The 25289-nt window shown below is 51.0% G+C and overlaps 3 protein-coding genes across 4 annotated transcripts in view; 1 reads left to right on the forward strand and 2 right to left on the reverse strand.

Annotated features, from left to right (window-relative positions):
- The window catches only part of KCNJ9 (potassium inwardly rectifying channel subfamily J member 9), a 55618-nt gene that overhangs the window by 18186 nt on the left and 12143 nt on the right, over window positions 1–25289 (reverse strand). Inside the window, exons 1-2 of one of the 2 annotated variants that reach the window (XM_049694555.1) lie at window positions 8188–8468; window positions 5135–5242 (exon numbers count right to left, since the gene is read on the reverse strand). The gene's annotated coding sequence lies outside the window, so the exon portion shown is untranslated. Of the gene's footprint in view, window positions 1–5134; window positions 5243–8187; window positions 8469–25289 lie in introns of those variants that run through there. The other variant, XM_049694552.1, reaches the window with a different exon arrangement.
- Window positions 1–25289, forward strand: part of KCNJ10 (potassium inwardly rectifying channel subfamily J member 10) — a 32609-nt gene that overhangs the window by 1891 nt on the left and 5429 nt on the right. The gene's annotated exons all lie outside the window — the stretch shown is intronic.
- Window positions 8585–17818, reverse strand: LOC125964515 (mth938 domain-containing protein-like). The gene is made up of 2 exons (XM_049710326.1): window positions 17812–17818; window positions 8585–11531 (listed from the first exon to the last, which is right to left on the reverse strand). The coding sequence occupies exons 1-2, from the start codon at window positions 17816–17818 to the stop codon at window positions 11095–11097; spliced, it is 444 nt and encodes a 147-aa protein (XP_049566283.1). The 3' UTR covers window positions 8585–11094.

The raw sequence follows: 25289 nt of genomic DNA on the forward strand, positions 1-25289 counted from the left end.
CCGAGCTGAGCAGCCAACTTGTCTCAGTGGATATCAAATGGCAACGACTCCACTGAGTGGAGAGGGCTGGCGGGGGCAGGGTTAGGGTCCCAATCCTTCTGTGGTTCCAATGCAGAATCCCACTGCTGCCCCCTACCCTGAGGGAAAAAAATCTGTCCGCCCAACATCTGCCCTACATGCGGTCTGTGGACACATACGTGTGTGTGGGAGGGTTAGTGGTCCAACTCCTGGCATCCCTCACCTCCTCCCTGTGCCCCACTGAACGGCGCCCCCTCCCCACACCTGCACCTCTGTGCACGAGCTCGTCTATAACTCCAGCCTGGTTGGCTTGGGCTAGAAGGGAAGGGCGTGGCAGAAGACCCAGGGGCTTCCTTCCCTGGTCCTCCTTAGGGACCAGAGAGGCTGGGACACTTGGATCTGGGTGGGCTTAGATCAAGTCCTCTGGGGTCATGCCCGAATTGATGGAATAAGGGGTTTAGGGCTCTGGAGGGTGGGGGGTGAGTCATGCAGAAAGACCCACTTCTACAGAGGAGAAAAGACCCCCTGCATCTTTTAGCAAAATGCTCGGTTTCCGCACACAAGATGGAAGCTAGGCCGAACCTCCTGGCATCAGTGGGGAGGGAAAGACATGTTGGGCAATGGAGCCCCTCAACTTTCCTGCCAAGGGTTATTTAGGACGGAAGGAGAAAAGCTCCAGTCTCCCTCCCCTCCCCGGCCTAGATTCTTCTCTTGCCTGACTGGTCAGTGCTACTGTCCGGGTTAATGCCAGACTGTCCAGGATGGTGGTGAGGCCCTGGAAGGGGCAGAGAGAAGGGACAGTCCAAGGCACACTGCAGAAAGATTAGAGATGGGAGATCTGGAATCCAAGTGTTTTAGCACCCAGTGAAGGCTGGTTGGCAGGGGCGGCTCTTGGGAATCAGAGCTTTCTGAGTTTACCACATCGCCCTGTCTCTTCCACAGGATGCGTTCAATGCTTTTCTCCCTTCATCCAAGTTTAATATACGTGTTGCCACCATTTTCATGGAGACAGTGCATCTGAGCGGCCCCTCTTCATCCCCTCCCCACATCAGAAGCTTGAAAGGGCACAGAGAAAGGGATTCTGGGAAAAAGTCTCCCGTGGGTGTCTGCCAGCTGGGAGCTGGATTTGAGGTGGGGGAGAAGGGAGGGGCTGGCTCTGGAATGCAGGAGAGAAGTGAAAACTGAACGGGGTGGCCTGGAGAAAGAGGCTGGACAAGCATGGGCTTCAGAGGACTGAATTAGCACTTCAGACCCCTAAAAAGGTGTAGCATAGAAGGAGTGGATATGGCCATTCTGCTCCCCTTCCAATGGCAGAAGACCTGGGGAAAGGATTGGGGCTGCAGCTTGAAGGACTTAGGCTAGATTTCAGGAAGCAGGTCCATAAAAGGAAAGAGGTCCGAAATGGAGTTTGGGAAAGAGAGGCAGACCACCTTCTGGACCCAAACTAAAACAAACCCACCCCCAACAAAAAAAGCCCATCATTGGGGGCTTCCCTGGTGGCGCAGTGGTTGAGAGTCCGCCTGCCGATGCAGGGGACACGGGTTCGTGCCCCGGTCCAGGAAGATCCCACATGCCACGGAGCGGCTGGGCCCGTGAGCCATGGCCGCTGAGCCTGCGTGTCCGGAGCCTGTGCTCCGCAACAGGAGAGGCCACAACAGTGAGAGGCCTGCGTACCGCAAAAAAAAAAAAAAAGCCCATCCTTAAGGCTTGTGAGGGGGAGCTGTGAAGCTCAGAGAAGCGCACGGATTATTGCAACAGTTGTCAAGAGGCTTCTTCTGGAGGGAAAGTGCGACCCCACAGTGCTGTCTCAGGGCTCCTTTCTGTTGTCTGAGAGGCAGAGGCGTAGTGGTTAAGAGCACAGCCTTGGAGTCAGACTTCCTGGGTTTAAAATCCTGCTTTCACTGCTTAGTAGCTACAAATGTCTCCTCAGCCTTACAATGGGGCTAATTATAGTTGAGTATTAAAAGACTCGATATTTGTAAAGGGCTTGGAGTGGTGCTCAACATGTTAAAAATAAAAAGTGCAGTTGTTGGCTGCTACGGTTCTCCCACCTCTATGACTCTTTCTACTCCCTCATCTTGCCTGGCTCCTGGGCCTGCTGCAGCCCTTCTCTGTGGCTTTTCTGAGGTCTGTCCTAGGTCTCTGTCTCTCCGCCCTTCTAGAGTTTGGGAAGGTGGGAGAATTATCAAGTCGTTTAAGATGAGGTTCCTGTCTTCATTCCAACAAGCTGGGCGTTGCCTGGGTCTCCACGCCCCTGGGCCCTTCTTTCCATGAGTTTTCACCAAGCAGATGTGTTGTCTCCAACTTGGATTCGATAAATGTAACCGAGCTGCTGGGCTTCCCTAAAATAGTCTCTTTCCCCGTCTGGGTGACTTACGTCTTCCAGCCAAAGACGCGAGCTTCTCTCTAGCCCGACATCTCACCCCTGTCCCTCCATGGCCCTGCCTCTTTCCTCCCTGCCCGCATTTCCCCCACAACTCCGCTCAGGTGTGTGAGTCCATCTCTTCTCTGCCCCCTGAGCAGCCTGTTCATCCCGTGAGCCTGGGTGCCCAAAGTGGCCTCCTTAATGATCTTCCTAACTTCCACCTTTCTTTCTCCTTGATTCCCTCTTTACTCCACACAGAATTATCCCTGGAACTGTCGTCATGAAGCATCAGTTTTATCTTGCCCCTTTGCTACTCAGACGTCTCTGTGGGTTTTCAGATGAAAACTCCCAATCACAGTCTTCAAGATACTTTATATCAACCTTTCTCCCATCCCCTCCAGTTCCCCTATCTTTTGGGACCCCCATCGATTCAGACCTTGTTCTGGGGGAGCATATCCCATGGTAATCCCTGAGCCACACCCCTTCCACCCTGGGCCCTCACACAGGCCTACCCCTCCAAGTCCTGCCCCTCCTGCAAATCTCCATCCTTCTGTTTCCCTATCTGCTCTGTCATCTTGTACCCCTTCTCCTCAGCATCCTGCCTGTTCCTTGTCCTTCGTGTCTATGAATTTGCCCAGGATGACCTGGACAGTGGTAATGTTGGAGGGGACATCCTGTCTCCTACCATAACAGGAGCTCCTCTAGGGTGGGGCCTACACCCCTGTCAGATTGTCGACTCCCTGAAGCAAAGGCATCTCTTCCCTCCCTGGACCCCTCTGCCCCCAGGGCACAGACTGTCTACTGACCAGCTTGACTCTAGGTAGGAAACCTTTCTGGTTGCTAATTCTGGGGGAGGACCCTGACTTCAGAGGTTTAGGAGTGTCCTAGACTAGGGTATATGTAAGACTCTATTATCCAACTCTCTAGGGAACCTCCAGAGAAACTCCTCTCCTACTAAACTCCCCATCCTGTGGAGACAGTTTTACCCTAAGATTATAAGCAGCAGATTAAGCGCTGCTGGCCCAAACACAAAAATCCACGTGGGTATCCACAGAACTTTTCTCTCCTCGCCAGGGAGGTCTGCTCCTGCCTGATGCTGGGCTTGTCAGTGGGCGTCTGGAGTGGGAAAGGGGCAGAGGCCAGAGTCCAGTCTGGGACAGCCCCGTTGTCTGCAGCATACCTCTGGGTGGGAGCCTGCAAGCTGGGAGACATGTGGGCATAGCTCTCAAGTCGGGTTAGGCCTGACCTTTTAGCGATATATCCTCAGCTCCACCCCCATCCTTTTCCCAACCACAAGACCCGGGCACATACCTTCTCCCCACATCTAAATCTCCCTGGTTGACCCTCTGTAAAAAAGACATGGGCAATGGCAAGAGGAAAGGGCGAGGATGTCTGAGTCTAGGGCAGTGGTTCTCAAACTTTTTGGTCTCAGGACCCCTTCACATCTTAAAAATTATTGAAGACTGCAAAGCGCTTTTGTTCATGTGGACTACATTGATAGGTTAGAAATGGGAGGAAACTTAAAATATGCATTCATTCATTTAAAAATAACAGCAACAAACCCGTTTTGCATGTCAATTTAGATGACTTTTTTTTTTTTTTGTGGTACGCGGGCCTCTCACTGTTGTGGCCTCTCCTGTTGTGGAGCACAGGCTCTGGACGCGCAGGCTCAGCGGCCATGGCTCTCGGGCCCAGCCGCTCCGCGGCACGTGGGATCTTCCCGGACCGGGGCACGAACCCGTGTCCCCTGCATCGGCAGGCGGACTCTCAACCACTGCGCCACCAGGGAAGCCCTAGATGACATATCTTTAATGAAAAAATAGCTTTATTTAAAAACAGACAAACAAAAGTTTAGTAAGTGGCATTGTCTCATCACATTTTCACAAATCTTTTCAATATCTGGCTTAATAGAAGACAGCTGGCGTTTCATATCTGCTTCTGCATTCAATATGTTACAATATCATATTGCAATGTAGCTTCTGGAAAACTCCATTGAACACTCATGAGAGAATGAAAGTGAAAAGAAGCAAATAACATATTAGTATTATTATGAAGATAGGCTTGACCTCACAGAGCCTCTGAAAGGGTCTCAGGACCCCCCAGGGTCCCTGGACCACACTTTGAGAATTACTAGTCCAGAGGAACGTCAGAAAACAGTTTGGAAAAGCCCCAGGTGATTTGAACATCCTGGTTGATCTTCCTTAGCTGCCCACGGTCTTTTGAATGTTTTCACTAGGGAGGCAGTATGGGGTAGTGGTTAATCACGTGGGTCCTGGGGACAGACTACCTACTGGAGCTTGAATCTCAGTTCTACCACTCACTAGCTGTGTGACTTTGGGCAGATTATTAACATCTCTGTGCTTCAGTTGTCTCGTCTCTATAAGATGGAGCTTTTAAAAAAGTGCCTACTTTTTAGAATTGTTGAGAATTAGATGATGTAACGCTAGAAAAGGGCCTAGCATAGTGCTAAATAATATGAGCTCTTATTAAATACCAGAGCCTTGCCCCTGAATCCACTGCCCACGGGCCCAGGAGGCAGGGCGATGCAGAAGTGACCTTTCCCAAATTGCAGTTGCGGGCTTCTTGAACCAGAGAGGAAAAGTGACTTGTGTGAGGTCCCAGGAAAAGTTAACAGGGTTGTTGGGCCCTGAACCCAGGAGTTCTAACTCTTAGCCCTACACTTTCCCCACCAGACTTTTTCAGTGGGGGAAAAAAAACCCAAGGTCCTGAGAGGAGGGGAGCAGAACTTACCTTTCCCCCAGCAATCCCAAGTGTACCATCCAGGGCCAATAGCAGTAGAGCAGGAAGCCTTGAGTTGAGGGCGGGTAGCAGGGAGGGACTTCCTGACCTCAACAGCAACTGAAAAAGGAGAAAGCAAGCCAGGAGAAGGCATTCCTAAGCCCAGAAGGTTTTTCCATCTTGCCTTGTGGGGAGCAGTTCTGTAAAGCGGCCCCAGCCCTCTCTCCTAAGGGTTCCTGGCCCAGGGCAGAGGAAGTCTGGGATCGGGCAACACTGCTTCTCCTGGGGTGTCTCTTTCCTGCTCACTGCCTGCAGCCCCTTCCTGGATCATTCCCTCCTCTCAGTCTCCCAGCACTCCAGGCTCCGGGTCCCTTTCCCGGTGGCTCCTGACCCTGCCCTTTGTGCTGTGGCGCCACGGGCAGTGCGTGCACCTTGGGAAGGGTGCCAGTGGGGGTGGGGATGAGGCAGATGGGGAGACAGACGAACACACCAGGGGCGAGGGTGGGAGGAGCCAGCCCTGGCTCTTTGGCCTGTCAGCCAAACCCCCCTGAGCTGGGCTGCAGGTACCACCTCGTCAGAAGCCTAAATACCCCAAACCCCAAGCACACACCCTGAGCAGAAGCGTTCTGGAGGGTCAGATCCCACCAGCAGCCCCCGAGCCTGAGGAGCCGGGGCCGGCTTAGGTTTGAGACCTTGCTGTCTATTGCTCAGTTTTTCCTCTGCCACCCACACAGTTCCCTAGAATAGATGGGAAAACTGAGGCCCAAAGTGGGTGGGGTCAGGCTGCCCACGTGCTTCTTTCCAGAGTCCGGTTGGGAGGAAGGGGCCTGGCCTCCCACAGCCCCTCCTCCCCCATCCCTCCCAGTCCCCCTGGTTTTTTCCATTTGGAAAGCCCTTTTTGGCTCGTGGCAGGTTTGGGGGCCCTGGTCTAGTCTCCCTTCCCTGTCTCCTGGGCAGTGTCCCCAGGGGAGCCCCCGGGGGCTGAGATCTCTTAAGTCTCAGCCCTGCCCCACCCCCTGCCTCCACCCGCGAGGCCAGCATCCCCCCAGCCCCCGCCCCTGGGCTGTGGGACAGGGAGAGGGCCGAGGGGCTGGCTCTGAATACTAATGTCCTGCCCATTGTCAAAGCCCCTTTGTGCCCCAGAGCTCCATTGAGGCGCCTCCGGGTAGGGCACAATGGGGGCTCTGTCCCCGAGTTCCCCCAAACAGTCACCTGCTTTCAGAGCCTCCCCCCGCTCCCACCCCCACCCGCCCCAGTGTCCGGAGGGCCCAGCGAGCTTGGGGGAGTGGGGCCAGAGCCAGGGGGGATGGGCAAGAGGCGACCCCTCCCCCCCTCCTCCCCGGGCAGGCTGGGGAGATGGGCCCAAGGCCGGGAGAGGCCCCGACTTACAGGGGGCGGGGGTGGGGCGGTCTGTGGATGGACTTGGAATGCAGGTTCCGTGAGGCCGGCCAAGGGGAAGGGGCACTCAGCCTGCCCACTCCTCGGTTCCACATGCCCGGCCGCCGCGGCCCGTGCCTTCCCGCCTCTCCTCCTCCTCCCACCACGAGGCTCATATATGCAGAGACACACAGGCACACGCTCATGCATGCGGCCCCACACACGGCTCCCGGACGCACGCCGGAGCGGATGTGCCCAGACCCAGCAGGCCAACTCAGGTACACAGACCCGCACCGGCCACTCGCATATGCACCAGCACACCCGCCCTCCATCCCCTTTGCACCCCTTCCGCCAGCCTCCAGCCTCCAGCGGCTCAGCACCAGCGCCCCAGCCCCCGACCACCCCCCACCCCGTGCCCTCGCTGCCCCCTGCTGCTCCAACACAGGTTATGACAAGTTTGCACTTGTTGTGACCTCAAGAATGTGGCCCTGGGGCGGGGAATGTCCCGCTGCTCCAGACCGCACTTGCTTATACGTTAACCACGGACACGGTCTCTGCTGAACCGTGAGCACGCCCGCCCCTCCCCCCCATCCCACAGACCACAGAGAGGTTTGGTGAGCCAGGACCCCCGCCCCAGAGCGGAGCCAAACACACTGAATGGAATCATGCGGGAATGACCAGCCCCAGCCTGCCCCAGCACCGGCCCAGGGCCACCAGCCCAGGGCCACCAGCCCTTGCATCTGCCCAGTGCACTCAGGGTCACGGCCTCTCACCACCCTGTGAGGTAGATGGCCTCGTTATCATTTCCCCGTTTTATAGTAGGGCTCTGACAGGTGACGTGACATATCCAGGTGGCAAGACTGGGACTCCATTCTCGAATGGAAGTCTCTTGCTGCTGGGTGTTTTTCTGGGTTGTGTTTTGCGGGGGAGGGGTCACTATGCCTCTTGGCTTCACTCAGATGACCCAACCCATGTGGAATTTTCACAGAATTATCTTTTGCCCACCTTCTTTGGGAAGAGTGGGGGCATGTTGGGGTTGGAGTGGGGGAGAACAATGGGTACAGGGACCTTAAACAGGATTCTGCATCCAGAAAGAAACTCAAAAGTTCACCTTGACCCTTGACTGCCTCTAGGCAGGGTGAGCCTACCTCCTTTCGTTTCCTACATTCCCATGGGCCCCATTCCCACTGCTGATGGATCACTGGAGAGAGGAGCCCCATGGCCTTCTTGGCCAGGGTTTGGAGTTTGAGATCTCTGTTGATTATAAGTCCTTCACAACACCCGGCTCTGACCTTCCCTGTTAATATCCTATGTCTGTATAAGGATCTATAGGGCATGTCTACGCCTCTCCCACTATTCCGGTCTGGGGCATCTTCTGGAAGCCTGGAGCAGGTACCCTAAAAAGGGAAGAGATAATAATAAAAGATAAAAAAAAAAAAAAAAAAGGGAAGAGATGGAGGGCTTACCAGGACCCCGAGGATTTGAGGGCTGCTTGCGCGATGGTGTGCTGGGACCCGGGGTGGTTGATGGGGTCACAGTTGCAGAAACCCCATTAGATGGAGAACTCAGCTGATATTGGTTTGCTCATCTGCAAGTGTTATCGAATGCCGATCTCCATGATGTTTCCCTTACATCAGAATTGCAAAGACCCCTGCAGGACCCTTCTATGCCTTAACCCCACTGCTCACCTAGCATGCTCCCCCGCTGGCTGCCAGATTCTGCTGAAGCTGCGTCATCCATCTGTCTTCCTCCACGCAGGAACACTCCTCTCCCAGCCCTTATTCTCTGGTGTATTCTTCTGACTCCAAGTGCCCTTCCAAATGTCCCCTGTTGGAGAAGGAGGCCTGGCCAAAGGACAATTTCAGCCCCTCCAGCTGCACTCAGGCTCGGGGGGTGGGGGTGGGGGGGACAGTGAGACAGCCACCTCTGAATCTAGTTCTGCATCTAGTCAGTGTCGTTGGGCCACCCCTGCCCCCATCCTTCTCGTCAAAGGAGAAATGTGGATAAGGAATAAGGAATAAGTTGGGGAAGGGCAGAGAGATTCCCTCCCAGGGTGACAGTAGACCCGCCCCCCCACCCCCCCACGCCAGGCTTCTCTATGTGAGGGTCAGAGGTTGCTCTTCAAATGTGGAACCTGAGAAGGAAAGGGAGTGGCGAGGACCCCTGTCGGGGAAGGTGGCTCAATTCCCTGAATACGCATCAGAAGCACAGGGTGCCTATGGGTCTCCATCTCCACCAAGGGTAAAAATAAGAACAAATTCCTTAGGCAGCAGCAAGTAAGTTTTGACTTAGCAGGAAGCATTTCCTGGGTATAAGGGATTAGCAGGCAAAGGGGAAGGATGGAAAGAGGTGGAAGACTCACTCCCCGGATGAGAAAGAGAGGCCCAGCTTAGCCGCCTATTGAACAGAGGTTGGGTGGCCTAGGAGACATTTCCAAAGGGGCTCAGGGCCCCTGTGGGCCATGGACTTCCAGCTGTCTCAGATAACTCCCTTGATCATTTCCACAGCCCCTAGCAGAGAACATCATTGAATCTGCCCCTTCCCAACGGGCCCGCTATCTGCTGTTTCTTCTAGCTCTTCTTGTTGTCATATTTCTGGGCCAGCTGCTGTGGGGCAAGGAGATTCCTGAGGCCTGCTGATGGGAGGCGCACACTGGACACCCCTAGGCTGGGGCTTTGGTTGGAGGGGAAGAGCTCAGTGGATAATGCTCCCAGGTTGGCCCTTCAGGACCCCAGCGTTAAGAAAAGATCTGGTAGGAAGAGAGAGCTTTGGGATGAAGAAGAAAGTCAGGGATATTGCTCTGATTCTGGTGCTATAAGCCGGCTGTGTGATTGTGGAAAAGTTACTCAACTTTGCTAAACCTTGGCTTCCTCTTCAGTGAAATGAAGGGGTTGAACAGGAGACATGCGGGCCTCCCAGCGCCGACATGCCATGATGATATGGTGGCCAGATGAAAAGTGCAGTTTAAGTGGGCCTGGGTTCAACTTGCAGTCACCTCTTCCTTACTCGTGGTCCTTCTGGACAAGTCAGCTCACCTTTCTGAGTCTGGTTTCCACACATTCACATGAAGGCGATGGCATTACCCACCTCTCAGGGAGGATAGGATGACGTGGTATGCGGAAACCCAGCACAAGGGCTGAGGTGGGGAAGTCCGCAGCACGTGGGGACACAGAGGGGCCGCAGCTCACACTGGGGCTGTGGGCGTCTGGAAGGGCTTCTCAGAGAAAGTGACATTTAAGGCGAGGCTTGAAGGAAGGGTAGAGATCGACCAGGTGGAGTGGGGAGGGGAAGAGTGCTTCACGGAAGAGGCCCCATTGTTTGCCAAGAACTGTTGGTAAGAGAAGGCATGGCCTGTTCAAGCACTGGGAGAAGCTTAGTGTAGCTGGCGGTGGAGGCTGTGTGTGAGGGGTGGGTGGAGGACCGAGAATGCTGGTGCTGGAGAGGCCAGCTTATTACATACTCTGTCCCACCTGTCATTCTAGGGGCTTACGAGTTGGGATCCCTCCACTTCGCCTCCATCTTTCTTTTCCTACTTTTCTTTCTCCCAAGCTCAGTCCAATTGTCTTTGGTCACGTGGGCTCCAGGAGGCACTGGGCTTCCCAGGAGGACCTGGTCGGTCCAGGGAGAAGCTCTAGCCACAGTTGCCCGACTCTGGACCAGTTTGGGGTCCAGGTCTGGAGTTTTCCGCCTCTCTCCTTTCCCATGATGAAAGATGGATCTGCCTCCTGCAGAAGGCTCTGGGTTTCTGGCATTGAGGCTCCGTGCTAAGCACTGAGTACCCACTGTGGGCCCTCCCCCACCTGGCCCCTCATGAGAGAGAGACACGAGAGTGTTGATGGCAGTGGGCTGAGGGCAGTGTGGAGCGAGAGCTGAGGGAAACTAGAGAGAAGACAGCTCTTCAGCCTGGAGTGAAGGCGGATGGAGAGACCGAGTCAGTGCGCGCAGCTGTCTGAAGGTTGACGCTTTAATGGGAAGCTCGGAGGAAGGACTTCCCAAGGATGAAGCAGGTCACATACCAAAAAGGGAGACTGAGGGAGGGAAAAGAAATGTACAATATCAATCCTATGGGCTCTTTTAAGCCAAGAAATACTTAGACAAAGCTCTATACTAGGCACTGAGGAGGTCACAAAGATGAACAAAACACAGGCTAGGAAGCAGTTCAGAAATGATTCTCCTGATTGACAGGAGAATCATTGACAGGAGAGGGTAACTCTCCTGCCTCCCCGCCACCTACACTGCCTCTTGGACCCTCCACCGACTAGGTCCAAGGCCTCCCTCGTCACAGCCACACAGCTTCTAAGATCACAGATGAGAAAAGGTATAGAGAAGGGAGCTTCAGCCGGGAGGTAGGTCAGCCTCCCTCTCTTCTCTCAGGTGGGGAGCCCCACTGGTTCCAGGACCCTAAGGAACCGGTCCCATCAGGTTGGCCTCTCTCTGGTTTCTCAGATTCTGGTGGCAGATCTGGTGACAGCTCAGTGGCTCCCTGGCCTCCACCCCAAAAACCTTATCTTCTGGGGCCTGGCCATCCTGGGCTCTTTAAAAAATTAATTTTTTTTTTTTATCATTTCTTAGTGAGTTATTCTCTTAAGGCTCCATCAGCAGGTGGAATGGAAGACCCCTCCCACCCTGATGCCTTGGGTAACCAAAGCATTATCCTCCTTCAGTGCCTGCTCTGTCTGGAGGACACGCACATCAATGCCTTGTTTCCTGAGGTACTCCACAGCTGATGAGGGTACCTTCGAGGCCTCACTCATCCCCTGGCCAATAACAAGGGTCAGCACGCCTTTCTCGACAACTTCCTGCACATCTGCAGGCTGCACACCAGGAGAACGCTCAGTTCTTGTTTCTCTCCAGTCCCAAGCCTGACGTCCCCCTGGCCACACTTTGCAGTCCTTACAGATTTTAGTAGAGCCTGGGACTTTCATTTGCCCCCTATGAGAGGGAAACAATTTCAGGGGAAGAAGGAGCTTAACCGAACTCCAACGCCCTCTCTTTTCAGAGTTACGATCCCAAACCTCTCCGTGTTTTACCCCTCATCCCGGGCTTTGAGCAGCCTGCCAGCTGGCTGGAGCCCCCAAGGGGAAGCAGGAGGGCAAGGGGCCAACAAGCATGATGTAGGAACTGAGTTCTGTGTGTCATCCCTCGCTAAACACCTTTCCTACCTCTCGGCAGGTTGAATGGGTTTTGGAGGGAGCTTCACCTTGGGAATTATGATGGAATTACAGAGAGGTAGGATGAAGGAGGTGGGCTGGAAGCCTCCTCCAATTCCAGGGCTGTAGTAAGTCCTACCGCATGAATCACTGTTACCCTGGAGAAAGGACAAATAAGGCAGGAGGTAGCTGGAGCGTCACCGAGCCCACGTGGGTGTGGAGAGGCAGCATGAGTGAAGGTCCCCGGGACTTGGAGACAGAGGGTCCGGCTTTGCCATTAAATAAACATCAGCAAGTTACTTTACCTCTCGGAGCCTTGGTTTCTCTAATTTGCTAGTTATTTTTCTTTCATCTGCAAAGTAGGCTAATAATAATATCTTATATTTGCATACAGGCCTTACAGATTTCACATACTTTTATCTCCTGTAATGCCAACCAAACAATGGAAGGTTTTATTGCCTCCTTAGGTGAGGAAACTGAGCCCTAGAGAGATGAAGAGATTGACTGAAGTTCCCATAGCAAGTAGATGGCACAGATCTGGATGGCAAATAGTGGGAAAGAAGGATAGATAGGGAACTTTGGCTGTGACCCAGACCTGCCAGGATAACAAATAGGTTTCATTTGTGAGGCTAACTGCATTGGATGGAAAATGGCTCTCTGTATCACCATGCTGGGAAAGATTCTGAGGTTCAGTGAGGAAAAAAGTACTGTGATGAATCAGTGATATCTGTTAAGGGCAGGAGGTGGGGTAAATGACGGCCCAGACGCAGTTGGTTGGCATCCCTAGCCTGGAATCAGACCAGGGATTTCATGTCTAAGTCTTTCCTCTATACGAATCAATTAGGTTAAATTCAAAGGCACCAGCTTGACAAGAGAACTAAGGTGTAGTCTCTGCCTTCGAGGAGCTCACCATCTCTCAAGGACAGAGGCGTGCTATATCGATGATGTGGCAAAGCGTCCCAGGAACGTACAGAGAGTAATGAGGGCATTTTAGGCAGAGAGACCTGCTTGGTAAAAGCATGGGGCCGTGCAAGTGGGGTGCAGACTGCGTTTGAAGAGCCAGTGGCAATTCTATATGGCTAGAAGATGGGGTCCATAGGGAAAAGTACCAAAAGGAGAGGCTTTGGAAATCAAGGTGGCATCAGATGGTGAAGGGTTCTGAATGCCATGTCTAGAAGTTTGGGTTTTACTACAGAAGCTGTGGAACTCCTTGAAGGATTGAAAGCCAGAGCGATGGGATGTAATTGTGTTGTTGAAAGGCACTGTGGCAGCTGAGGGGGTGGAGGTGAGGGAGGCGAGGCTGGGGGTGGGAAGACAGGAGATCATTGCAGCACTTCAGGTGAAAGAGAACTAGGGCAGCCTCAAAGGAGTTGGAGAGAAGCCCACAAAGGCAGAATTGATAAGACCCAGTGACCCGCTGGATGAGCGGCAAGAGAGAAACCGAGGGCGACTCTAAGGTTTCCAGCCTGGGCACTGAATGGACGGTGATGCTGGGAACAAGAGGGGAAGCACAGGAGAGACTCCCTTCTGAGTAGAGAGGATATCAGTCTGAACACGTTAAAACTAGACTCTCCAGTTAGAGGGAGCCTGTAAGTGTTGGTTGTACAGGGCAGAGGTGAGGGGAATCTGTGGGAGTAGTTGAAACACCCGAGGAAGGGAGAGCAGAGTGGTTAGAGATGCCAAGGGGGGATCCCTGAGAAACACCAACAATTCAGGGCCCGCGAGAGACCACAGCAAGAGAGATGGACCAAACCTAAAGAGACCGGGAGGAGAGAGCCTGGAGGACCATGTCAGAGAGTGAAGATGAGACTCTGCACCGTTAGTGCTGACCCCACCCAGTGCTCTTGGTACGTCTGTGCACTTATCTAATTCTCCCAGCACTCTGGTGAGGTAGATATCATTAGGCCCCTTTTTTTTTGCAGGTGAAGGAAAAGGAAACTCAAAGAGTTTAAGTGATTTGCTCCAAATCCCAAAGCCTAGAAGTGGCAGGGCCACTAATGAGCTAATCAAGGTCTCCAAAATCAGTGGATCCCCACCACATCTCAATAAGAACCGAAGGACAGAGTGTCCAGGGCAGACAGGCTGGCCATCAGTCTCACATGATGCAGAGAGACTGCTGGGGTCGAGGACTGAGAAAACGCCCTTGGCTTTGATGATTGGAAGGTTAGCTGTGACCTTGGAGAGAGATTCTTGCGGCTCTAACTGCCACCAGCTGGCTGTGCGGATCAAGTGGAATTGCGTCTAATGTGCTTCATATCAATGCAGAGCCTGGGAGTCTGAAGGAGGCTGATGCTGTTATTTTTACTGTTATTAAATATTGGTAAATTGGACCACTTGATATTGCTGACATGGGACCCGTTCTTTAAAACTGGTGATTTCATATGGTTCAACCTAACAGTAAAAGGGGGTGGGCTGGGGTTGGTGGGCAGGAGAGGACAGGAGAAGGCAAGCCGCCAGGGCAAGGGCAGTCCCATGGGGCTGGGGAGCCCTGCCCCCTGGTGGCGGGGAGGTAATCTTCAGCCCCAGGCTGAGGATCGGTGAGGCTTGAAGTTTGCAGGAGTCCCTCTCATCTCCTCCGCTCCCCTCCAGCCATCTGTATAGTCTTGCCAGCACCCTCTCCACTAAGTCCAGCTGGGCATGGGGGTGAACTCTCCCTAGGGGGCTCTGTCTGGAAGAATACTTCTAACCTCTCAACTAGGGTGATCCTCTCAACCAGTATCTTTGGGGATCAGTTGGGTTCTCCCCTATGGAGAAGCCAGGAGCCTAGGCCAGGTGGTGACTGATTAAATAGAGCAGGCTGACACACGAATAAGAGGTCTTCAACAGACCCCTTGATCATCGCCAGCCCAGCCCCTCTGAAATCTCCCCCAGTATGCTTGGGAGCCCTTTCAGTGTCGCAGGTCTTACTGATAACAGTAGAATAACAATGACAACAGAAGTTATTTGTACTAATGCCATTGCTTCCAGCCGTGTCTTAGCACCTGGACTGATTTTTCTGGCTCTTCGGTCAAGGTGAGGAGGGATGGGTTAATGTCTGTTAGATGTTCCTCTGGGGTGAGGACCCAGATGGGGCCAGGCCTGCAGGCTCTTGGGATGGCTGGAGCTGGGGCTGAGGAGGCAGTGGTGCATCCTTTGTCCTCAGCTGAACTCTGCACAGTGCCAAGCTTCTCAGACAGGACCAGGATGTGCAGCCCTGCAGCCCTACACAATGGGTAGGCGCAGGCGCTGTGGCCGCTGTGGTGACTCAGAGAGGGAGCGTGCTGGGGGGGTGGGGGGGCTGGAGGGTGAGGAGGCAGGTGCATCAAAGAAGCAGTCCCCATGGGCTGCGTGTGCCAGGAAGTCATCCTCCCTCTCCAGCTGGGGAAAGGGGGGTCCCTGAGGTACCCCACTCTGGGCAGTTCTCTGCAGGAACACTGTTCCCTTCTCACAGGGCACAGAGGCACTGCCTGGGGATTGGGGCGGAAGAAGGGGCAGTGGTCCCAATCAGCCCACACTGACAGGACGGGTGGTGCCTGGACAGAGGCGAACATCTGACATGGCCCCATCTCTGTGTTCTTCCCTCTCTTGACCGGAAAACACACAGGGGGGTCAGAAGGGCCAGATGGAGGTCACAGGCTCCCAGGAAACGCTTTGAAGGCTTTTATCCTTTCTTTTGATCAGTCTATGAGAACTTTCCAAACGTTGACACAAGGGAAGAAAAGCCTATTCTTCCTTGGGCCAGGGCCTTGTGTCAGGCCGAGGCTAGAGGATGGGAGGGAAGGGGAAGGAGACTGGAGGGTGAGAGGCAGAGGCAGCAGTGACTCAGCTGGCAAGGCAGGCCCCCCGACACACACACGGCCCTTTTCTTCCCCACCTCAAGATTTGTGTGCATCTGGCTCTGCTTCTATTTGTTTGTTTTCTTTGGGGCAGGACAGAAGGGAGATTAATGAACAAAGCCATCAAGTTTAAAAAGAACCCCAAACCCGACTCCATTCTTCTCCCAACCTTGAGGGCTTACATAATCCCGCAGTGCTTTTCTTCCAGGCCTTCCTTGACACCCGTCTCCTTTCTCCTCTCTTCCCCCCTCTCTCATTAAGAACACTTGAAAGCCCAGAAATGCTCCTTTTCAGTCCCCAGTGCAGCTGATCTCCTCCTGGAGGCCTCCAATCCGCTATTCAAGTTGGAGTTGGTATCCAAAACAGAGATAATATGGTTGGTGAGAGGGGGCTGAGTAGCAGTCTCCTGTCTCCACCAAGGCCAGTGGGAGGGATGAGACGAACCTGTATTGGGAGGGACACAGGCTGGATGTGGACATTTAAAACAGGAAACGACCTTGAAAACCCTCAAGCACAGAGCCTCCCAACCTGACCCAGAAACAGGTTGTGAAGGGCAGAGGGAATTTTACCCCAGAAGACACAGGGATGGGCCATAAGCTCCCACACACTGGGACATCCTTGAAATCTGTTTTGTCTTTTAAATTATGTAAATTTTTCATTCTACTCCATCAGACATCGTTTGTTTAATATTAAAATAAGATTTTCCCTCAAAACCCTTGAGTAAAATTGATAGCTCAGGAAAATACATTAAATTTAATCCTGTGCTTCCGAACACCTCCTGGCACACTACTTTGAGAAGTGTGGAGCTAATCCAATGCCCTTTTTCCACAATTAAAGATATAATGGCTGAAGAGGTTTAGACACCTACCCAAGGTCACTTTTAGTCAGAGGCAGAGTTGAGGCTGGCACCTAAGTCTCTTGCTTCCCAGTCGAGCCCACTTTCTACCAGATAATGCTGCCTTCTTAGTTCTGTCTCCAGGATGCTAGGCTTGGACACGTACCTAGCTCAGCTGTCTAAGATGAGTGTGGGCTTAGAGACCAGCCCAGCCTCAGGCCCGGGAGCTGGTCATGCTCACAACCTCTCTGTGTGCAGGGCTGTCTCAAAACGTAGCACTTGAGCATGATGGGCAGTTACTGGGACAGAGAAGGAGCTGGTACTACCACTTTCTATTTCTATCTCTACCCCCCAGTGACTGGTTCAGGTATTCCTGTACCTTCACACCTAAAATAATCGGATTAGTTCATAGCTATAGTGGGAACGCCTCCTGTCTTCCTAGAAACTGCCTTCCTTTCTGATCCTGTTTCCAAACCCCTAAATCAAGAAGCTCTTTTCTGGAGGGAAGAAGCAGGGAGAATAGAAGGTTGTGGGGCTTAGAATGCCTTTACTAATGCGGGCACCTAGGCTTCGGGTTATGGGTGGAGACACAGTGTGACGCAGAATTTGAAGGTCCGAGCTGCGATTTGATGGATAGCGTAGTATCCTTCCATATCGCCATCTTCCAAAATCAGATCTCTAGGAGGCTGAAGAAACTCTTAGGGGAAGAAGGGATGATCCAGACAGATGTGCAGGGAGTGAAAAGACAAAGAGGACAGTGAAAAGGAGGATAGAATCAGGGAGACACATTTTGGTAACAGCCAGCATGAAATACGAGCAAGGCAGCGTAGATGATAGAAGAGATGAGAAGAGAGTTGGGAGCAGAGCCCAAGAGGAGGAAATGGGGAGGATAAAGACCTGCCATGCAAACCTAGGAGAGGAGCACTGAGATGGAACAATCATAACAAAAGAGTATCACCGCTAACCATCAGATGCACCCTGGGTGTCACTGCTGGTGAATTCTTCACACCTGGCTGGTTCCTGCTAGACTCCTATCATGCGCAAGGTGTCCATCTTCTGTGCTTGTTGAGTGTGGAATTTGCTCATCAAAGGCAAATTCAGTATACAGTATTAACCTGAAGCTATAGTGGAAAGGACTTTGTAATGCAGCCAGAGGTAGGTACTAATCTCAGCTCTGCTACTTATATGTTGCATTGCCTGGGCTCTCTGAACCCCAGTTTCATAAGTAACTGTGAAGATAAAAACTCTGTTCCCCAGAGTTGTTGCAAAGATAAAATGTGAAGTGCTGGTCTAAACTAGGCATTCAGTAAATGATAGTTGCTCTCCTTCTCTCTTCTTCCATTTCCTTGAACCAAACATCAGGAAGAAGTACTCCATGGTCAAAAGAGAAAACTCACCCAGTGGCTCTGTGAAAGGGTATGCGGCTAGAGCACCATGAAGAGGAGGCCAAGTCCCTGCATCTGGTCCCTGTGGGAGGCATGGGGCTCCACACCCACGCCGTGTGGCTCTCACCCTTCATTCTAGCGGCCACAAGGCAGGAGGGTGTTGTGGGATCAGAGCCCATCATTGTTTTCCCGATTTGTCCTGTTAAGTCTTTCATGTGCTCCCAACACTTCAACCAAAATGATTGGCTCCTATCCCCTGCTGGCCCTGAATCTACTCAATGCTGTACCTTTTGCTTGTACTGCTCCCTTCCCTGGAGGTGCCTGCTCTTTGACACCCCCAAACTCCAGTCTCCAAGGGTCCAAATCTTGCCTATCCTTCAGGCCCAGTCCCAATGCCACCTTCCTCTATATAATCTCCCCTGAGTGAGACAGTCAGGTATGGAGGAAAAAACTCAACTCCTGGTTGTTACTTACTCATAACAACCTAGTAATAAGTGGGGATAATAAATGGGGATAATAACATTCCTACAGGGTTGTTTGAGGAATTATATGAGCTAACATTAAAATATCCCCAACAACTTAGCCCAGTGCCTAGCACCTAACAGGTTCTCAATCAGTACACGTTCGTCACCTTCTCAGCCCCACCCCCTTGAGCTAGATGTCACCTTTCCCTTTGCAAAGTCCCTCAGCACTTCATGGGTCCCTATTCCATGGCACTTATCACTTCTTGCCTGTTATGTGGTTGTCTCCCTTAATAGACTGTAAGGTCCTCAAGGCCAGAGTCCACACCTAATTCACCTCCATAATTCAAGTGTCTTGTTTAGAATCCGGCGCCCTGTAAATGTTTATTGTATAAATGCATGAAAACACAACTGAGACTGCATGGATCTTCCTGTGTGGTGGGCAGCATCATTACAGATGAGGACATTTGGTTCGTTCGTGTATCTATTAGTGTCTATAATTAGTTGGTGGGGTTTCTGTGGATACAAGGAAACAGAGAAAACATCATAAGAAAAATCAAGAGAAGACACAAACAAGAAGGGGGAGTGAGAAGGCCCCAGAGGGAGAGAGGCCCTGGAACAGAGTGAAGTGCCATCTGTTGTACCCAGGCCAAGAGCTTCCACATATCCTTAGTCCTCCTGGAGGATGGAGTCCGTTCCCCGTGCTCTTAGATTGGCCCCTACACCTGGAGTGATTTGGGAGCCCCCTTCTGCTCATTTATTCACTCATAAACTACTTCTTGAGCACCTACTCTGTGTCCTACATTGTGTTAGTTGTATATCAGACTCATCAAAACGTATTATGGCCGAATCCTTATTTTAAGAAGCTTCTTTGTAGTAGAAGACACATGCTATACCAAGTAGATGTGCCGTAAGAGATATAGATGGAGATATATGTAATACATATATTCAGAAAAGAGAGGCCTTACTTAAGGCTGTGCGGGTCAGAGAAGGCTTCCTGGAAGAGGAGTCATTTGAACTGGGCTCTGAAAGATATCATGGCTATGTAGAGACAAGGAGAAAGGGAGGTCGGGAAAAGAGAAGAGCATGAACAATCATGTGAAGGCAGGAAAGCATGGGTGTATGCGACAGGGGACAGGGGACAGTTGGTTCGTCTGAAGTTTGCCATAGGAGAGATGAGGCAGGAAATAAGGCTGGAATGAGGTGTAGAAGCAGACCATGCAACTGTGTCAGACTGAGTTTGGCTTCTCTTTGATAGCTAGTGGACACATTATCTGTCAAACCTAAACCCAAAGGTAGAAGGGATTGAGTTGGGGAAGGATTTTGGAGATAGTCACAGTATAACGACAAGTGGAGTTTGGAGGCAGAGAGGTTTGGGAGGCCGAAGATCTCGATTTACCAAGTCACATCGTCTCTCGGAGCTTCAGTTTCTTCATTCATAAACTGAGGATTGTCATCGTAATACCTTATAGGAATTCCGTGAGAATAAAATGTGAAAGTGCTTTGTGAAGTGGTGGATACGTGTGCACTGATTTGTGATCAGAGGTGTAACTCGGGAAGAGTGATCCAGTAGTAGCGTAGGAAGGATTTGGGGAGAGAAAGAATAGAGACAGGAGATGTGTAGGAGGCTGATGATTCAGCAAAAAGGTGTGAAGGACCTAAAGTAAGACAGTGAAATGAAGGGGAAGAGACACAAGTAACAAATCCACAGCTCGTGGCATCCAGTGAATATTGAGATGAGATGAGCAAGGAGGGGAGTTTGAGATAATCCCTAGATTTTCAAAGGATGATGGCACTGTTAACTATTTAGGAAACCAAAGAGAGGCAGGGGTAGAGAGAAAGGATTCATTCACACGTGGAGGTGGATGCATTTAGGATTCGTGCCCCAAAGCTTCTCCATTCAGGTTGCTCTTGCCACGGAGAGAACAGATACAGCTCTTTGCTCAGGGCTGCTTCCCTGCCCACCACCCCTCCCTACCCCAGCCTGACAGGTTTCAGGAGAAGGTGCACAGCTCTAACCTGCCCCCTCCACCACTGCCCCGCGGAGGGGCTGAAGCATCCTTTCTGGTCACTCAATTTGACAGTCTGCCCCTATGCCCACAGCTATCCCCAAACAAGGCTTGTTTTCCTCCTTCATCTTCCAGCAAAGGGGACAGCGAACCCAGAGGGAGCTGGGACCAGTGCCTTGGGGCTTGCTCTCTCCCACCTTTAGAAAAAAGAAATCGCAAACATTTGCACATGAGCAGAGTCCGTGAGGCAGACCAAGGCTGCAGCTCTGACTCAGGCCTCTGTCTCTCTAAATCAGGCTTCCAGTCATCCCTTTACTCAGACTTTCTTAACAAACTGCACTTGGTACTGGGGAAACAGGTGACGTTCACAGTCTGTGGGCTTAAATTGAGAACTCACAGATGGCAAACAGTGGTAAACAAACCATTGCAAAGCACGACGATGTTTGAAAATAGGAATGTGTACAAACCATGCTTAGTAAACCCATGCTGGGGGCGGGGAGGTAGAGGAGATGAGCTATTTCTTCGAGGGTCAGGGAGGCTTCCAAAGGGGCAACTAACACTTGAGTGAGTTTTGAAAGGTAAGCTGGAGGTCATCAGGTGGGCACGGAGCGGGTCCAGTGCAAAAGCGGGTCCAAAGGTAGAAGGGATGAACAGCGAGGTGCTTTGTGGAGCTGGAGTCTACGATACGTGTGGAAGAGTGGCAAGACCAAAGCCAAGAAGGAGGCAGAGACCAAATCATGAAGGGCCTTGAGTGCCATGCTCAGAGCAGTGGGGAGCCAGGGATCAGTTTTACTCACAAGAGGAGTGTCTGCACTGCAGAGCAGTCCTGTCCTCAAGAAGGGCTCTGATAAATCTATTCATTCTGGAGAACAAATGACTCAGGTAAAGAAAGCTCTAGGTCAGTCTGCAGGCAGGAAGCAGAAGGAGGGAGAGGTATTCGCTGAGGGAACCTGCTGGACATCACTGTAGGTGTGACTGGCCTTTGTTTTAGGGACTCGTTAGTTTAATTTTTAGAGGAGAAAGAAGGTGATTGTGTCTGTTTCTCTTCTGACCACTCAGAGGCTGCTTTTGTTTTCAGAATTCTTCAGCTCCTGTCCCTGGTATCTGGCTGGGACTGTTTTGGGGGAAACAGCACCCTCTAGAGGAGAGAGTTTGTGTGTTTCAGGTGGGGCAGCAACAAACCATTTCCAGAACTCGGGCCTGCTCCCTTCCCAGGGGCCCGGGGGGGTGGAGTGTGGCTGATTGTTTATCTGCTGCTGACTCTCACTACCGGGGAGAACAAAGCTGCCTGGCTCTGGGAGGTGCAGCAGATAATAGCTGGAGGAGGCAGATACAAAGGCTGGCAACAGCAGGCACACAGCTGGAGGTGGCAATCACAACAAAGAGATCTAGCCAGTACCAAAATCTCCAGTGCCCCGAATCTGTAGCCTTAACGCTGGGCTCTGGAAGCTCCGGGCTCTGTCTTCTCTGTCTCAGCTGTGATCCTCTATACAGGGGACCACAGAGGCACCTCCTGAAAACAAGAGACTGTGAGAATGAACCTGGGATGCACAGAAGCAGTTGCTACAATTTAAAAGTTCTGGATCAGAAGCCAGAAGACCTGGGTTCTGGTTCCAAAACTACTTGGAGCAAATCTCTCTGAACCTTAGTTTCTAATGATGCCTTTCCTACTTACCTCATGGTGTGGGGGTCAAATTACATGTTTCATAAACTGTAAAATGATATATAATCATAGACTATTATCTTGGGAACGATAAGCAAGACTTTCCTTGGGCCCCAAGAGCTTCCATTTCCCCAGATATAGAGTCTCTCTTCGGCACAAACAAAGCTAGGGCTTTGATGTGGGACCTCTGGATGTCATGGTAGAAGGGGCGGGGTAGAGATGGGGAGGAGGCAGGCATCTTGATCCTCTATGAATGTAGTTGGAAACTTAAAAACAATCTTTAACCTTCCCACCCAAAACTTTAATCTCCTCTCTAGAATCTCTGCAAAGCGCTCGTCCAACCTGTCCTTGAACACCACTGGGGACAGGGTACTTTCTACCTTTTGAGATGCTCTTTCTACATTTGTTACAATGTTCTTCATATCAGTCTGGAATCTTTTTCTCAGTGGTTTGAGCTCACTGGTCCTGGTTGTTCCCCTTGGAGCTCAAAGAACAAATCCAAACCTTTGTTCACATGGCAGCCCTTCAAACCAAATATTCTCACATAGCCTTCATATCCCTCAGATCGTCTCTCCTCCCAAGTAAAGTTCCCCGTTTCCTTCAAACACGTCTCATATGATTTGGTTCTGAATCCTTTCATGTCCTGATTGCTCCTTGAGACTCAATACTGCAGATGTGGGATCAACAGAGCAGAATCAACTGAATCCTTATTTTATTCTAGATACTTTAATTCAACTAAAGCAGCTTAAGATTGCATTGCTTTTTTTGGCAACCAAAACATGTAGATAACTCACACTGGATTACTTTCTGTTAAAATGCCTAATTTCATTTTCATGGTTCTGCTTACGAGATCACATCTTTCCAACGCAGAACTTGCTCAGGTAATTTTTGGACCCAAATATAATCACACATTTATCCTTTTTGCTCGATTTGGCCCACTCCTCTGGCTCCTTTTGGATCCTAATTCTGCCTCAGACCTTTCATTTGCAGTCCGTCCCAGCTCTGTGTCATCTGCATAACTGATGGCCATGTGTTCCATATTTGAATAAAATTAGTGTTAAGACCATCGACTAGGGCAAGGCCAAAGATAATGCTCTGTGGTACATCGCTAGAAAACTGATTCCAGGCTATCATGATCCACTCACCAGTAACAGTGATTTTTTATTTATTTATTTTTTTTTGCGGTACGCGGGCCTCTCACCGTTGAGACCTCTCCCGTTGCGGAGCACAGGCTCCGGACGCGCAGGCTCAGCGGCCATGGCTCACGGGCCCAGCCGCTCCACGGAATGTGGGATCCTCCCGGACCGGGGCACGAACCCGTGTCCCCTGCATCGGCAGGCGGACTCTCAACCACTGCGCCACCAGGGAAGCCCTGATTTTTTAAGTCACCTAATTAGAGAAGCATTCTATTCATTTTTCTCTGTCGTATCCCCAAGGACCTAACTTGAGATCTTGTCAAAATCTTGCTTAGATGCACTTTCTCTGTTGCATTTCTCTGATCTGCCAATTTAGTAACCTTGTCATAGAAGGAAATTAAGTTAGCGTGATGTGATGTTGCTTGTTCTTAGTAACCCCAGGCTGGGTCCTACTGATAACTACCTCCCCACTCTGCCCAAGAATTCACTATCTTAATGTTCCATTCTAGAATCTTGCCTGTGGTTGATACCTTATCTGTTTGTCTGTAGTTTGTGAAATGTACTTCATTTTTCTTTTTGAAAATTAAAATTATGCTCACTTATCCACAACTTTCCAGCACTTCCTTTGTTCTCTAGAATCTGTTTTAGATTCCCCTGTTCCTCAAAATCTCCTGTAGAGGTTTCACATCTTTTCGCGAGTTTGAGGGTCAAAGGAGAAGGCATGCTAATGTGTAAGTTTTGAATGGTACATAGATGCAAGCTTTGTGGTGGTTGTTTCTTTTATTAATATTACTACTATTGAGTACTGAATGGGGCTTCACTTGGGCTCTAAATAAGAATTCTTCAAACTTCAGAATTACAAAGCCTCCCTCTTGCTCCAAAGTAGCCAAGGATATTGGGAAGTGGATGGCATCCAGTTCTGGCCAAGAAGTCTCATGTGTATGGAAGTTCCAAGTGGGTGGTGTAAAATGGGCTCCAGGTTGCCTCTGAATATTCTGGGATTCTAGTCTGTTGGTGATTTCCAATTTAGTGTCTGCTTGGGTGGATATATGAATGGACCCAAATAATTTAGAGTTTCCCAGGGGTAAGGCCATGGGAATACAGAATAAGGGCAGGGTGAAGGAGAATGATAAAATGCAGTGGTATAGACTTCTCAGAATGGAGAACGTGATGAGCCACTCTGTGTTCTCCAAGAAGAACTAAAATTCCCCAGAGGTCACCTGCTCCTTCCCAGAAGGTCTGGCCATCAGATCCAGAGTCCAAGGGCTCAAGTGATTGCAATTCTTTCTCTGATGGAAAAGTACAAGTTATTCCTTGGGCAGGGGTGCCAGGCACTTTGTATTAAGTGAGTTGTCTCCTATTTCAGAGCCTTGTCCCACTTTCTACTATCAGAGTAAATAGCAATCCTGAATTTGAACTTGTGCAGACATAGCCACAAACTAACATACACTCCTACCTCTTCTACTTCACTCAGTCAAGACAATTTTGCCACCTACAACCTGGCATTTCTCCCAGTCCTTGGGAAAATGTTCCTGTGCTGCCAGGAGGCTTCAGTTTGATGTTTTTCCTCCACCATCACTTGTTTATTTATTTAATAAATTTATTTATTTATTTTTGGCTGCATTGGATCTTCATTGCTGCGCACGGGCTTTCTCTAGTTGCGGAGAGCAGGGACTACCCTTCACTGTGGTGCGCGGGCTTCTCATTGCAGTGGCTTCTCTTGTTGCTGAGCACGGGCTCTAGGCGCGCAGGCTTCAGTAGTTGTGGCTCGCGGGCTCCAGAGCGCAGGCTCAGTAGTTGTGGCACATGGGCTTAGTTGCTCTGCGGCACGTGGGATCTTCCCGGACGAGGGCTCGAACCCGTGTCCCCTGCATTGGCAGATTCTTAACCACTGCGCCACCAGGGAAGCCCCCACCATCACTTCTTTATTTTTGCTCAGTTCTGTCTGTGCTCTTCCCAACACCACCCCAGACCCTAACCCGGACCTAATTTCCCCAGAAGATGCAGATAGATGATGACAATAATAATGATAATGACAATGATAATACTAATAGCGAAATGGGCAGGCTGCTTAGAGAACATCTTAAGGGGTAGAAGAATGGGTAGTTTCTGCTATCTTCTGAGCCAGGCGAATATCTTTGTATTACCAGTGAGTACTGACGTGGAGGTAGGGGAGAGAATGGAGAAATTAAGGGCATGTGTGTGTTAAGGGGGACTGGCTTGGAAGGAGTTCAACAGGATAGTCTTTCTTGCTGCTGCCATTCTTGAGGGTGGGGAGGGATCCTATTTCAGAATTAGAGATCTTCACGGAACTGGTTTTGTGGTGAATGGAGACC

The sequence above is a fragment of the Orcinus orca genome, chromosome 1, assembly GCF_937001465.1.
Source record: "Orcinus orca chromosome 1, mOrcOrc1.1, whole genome shotgun sequence".
Taxonomy (NCBI): Eukaryota; Metazoa; Chordata; class Mammalia; order Artiodactyla; family Delphinidae; genus Orcinus; species Orcinus orca.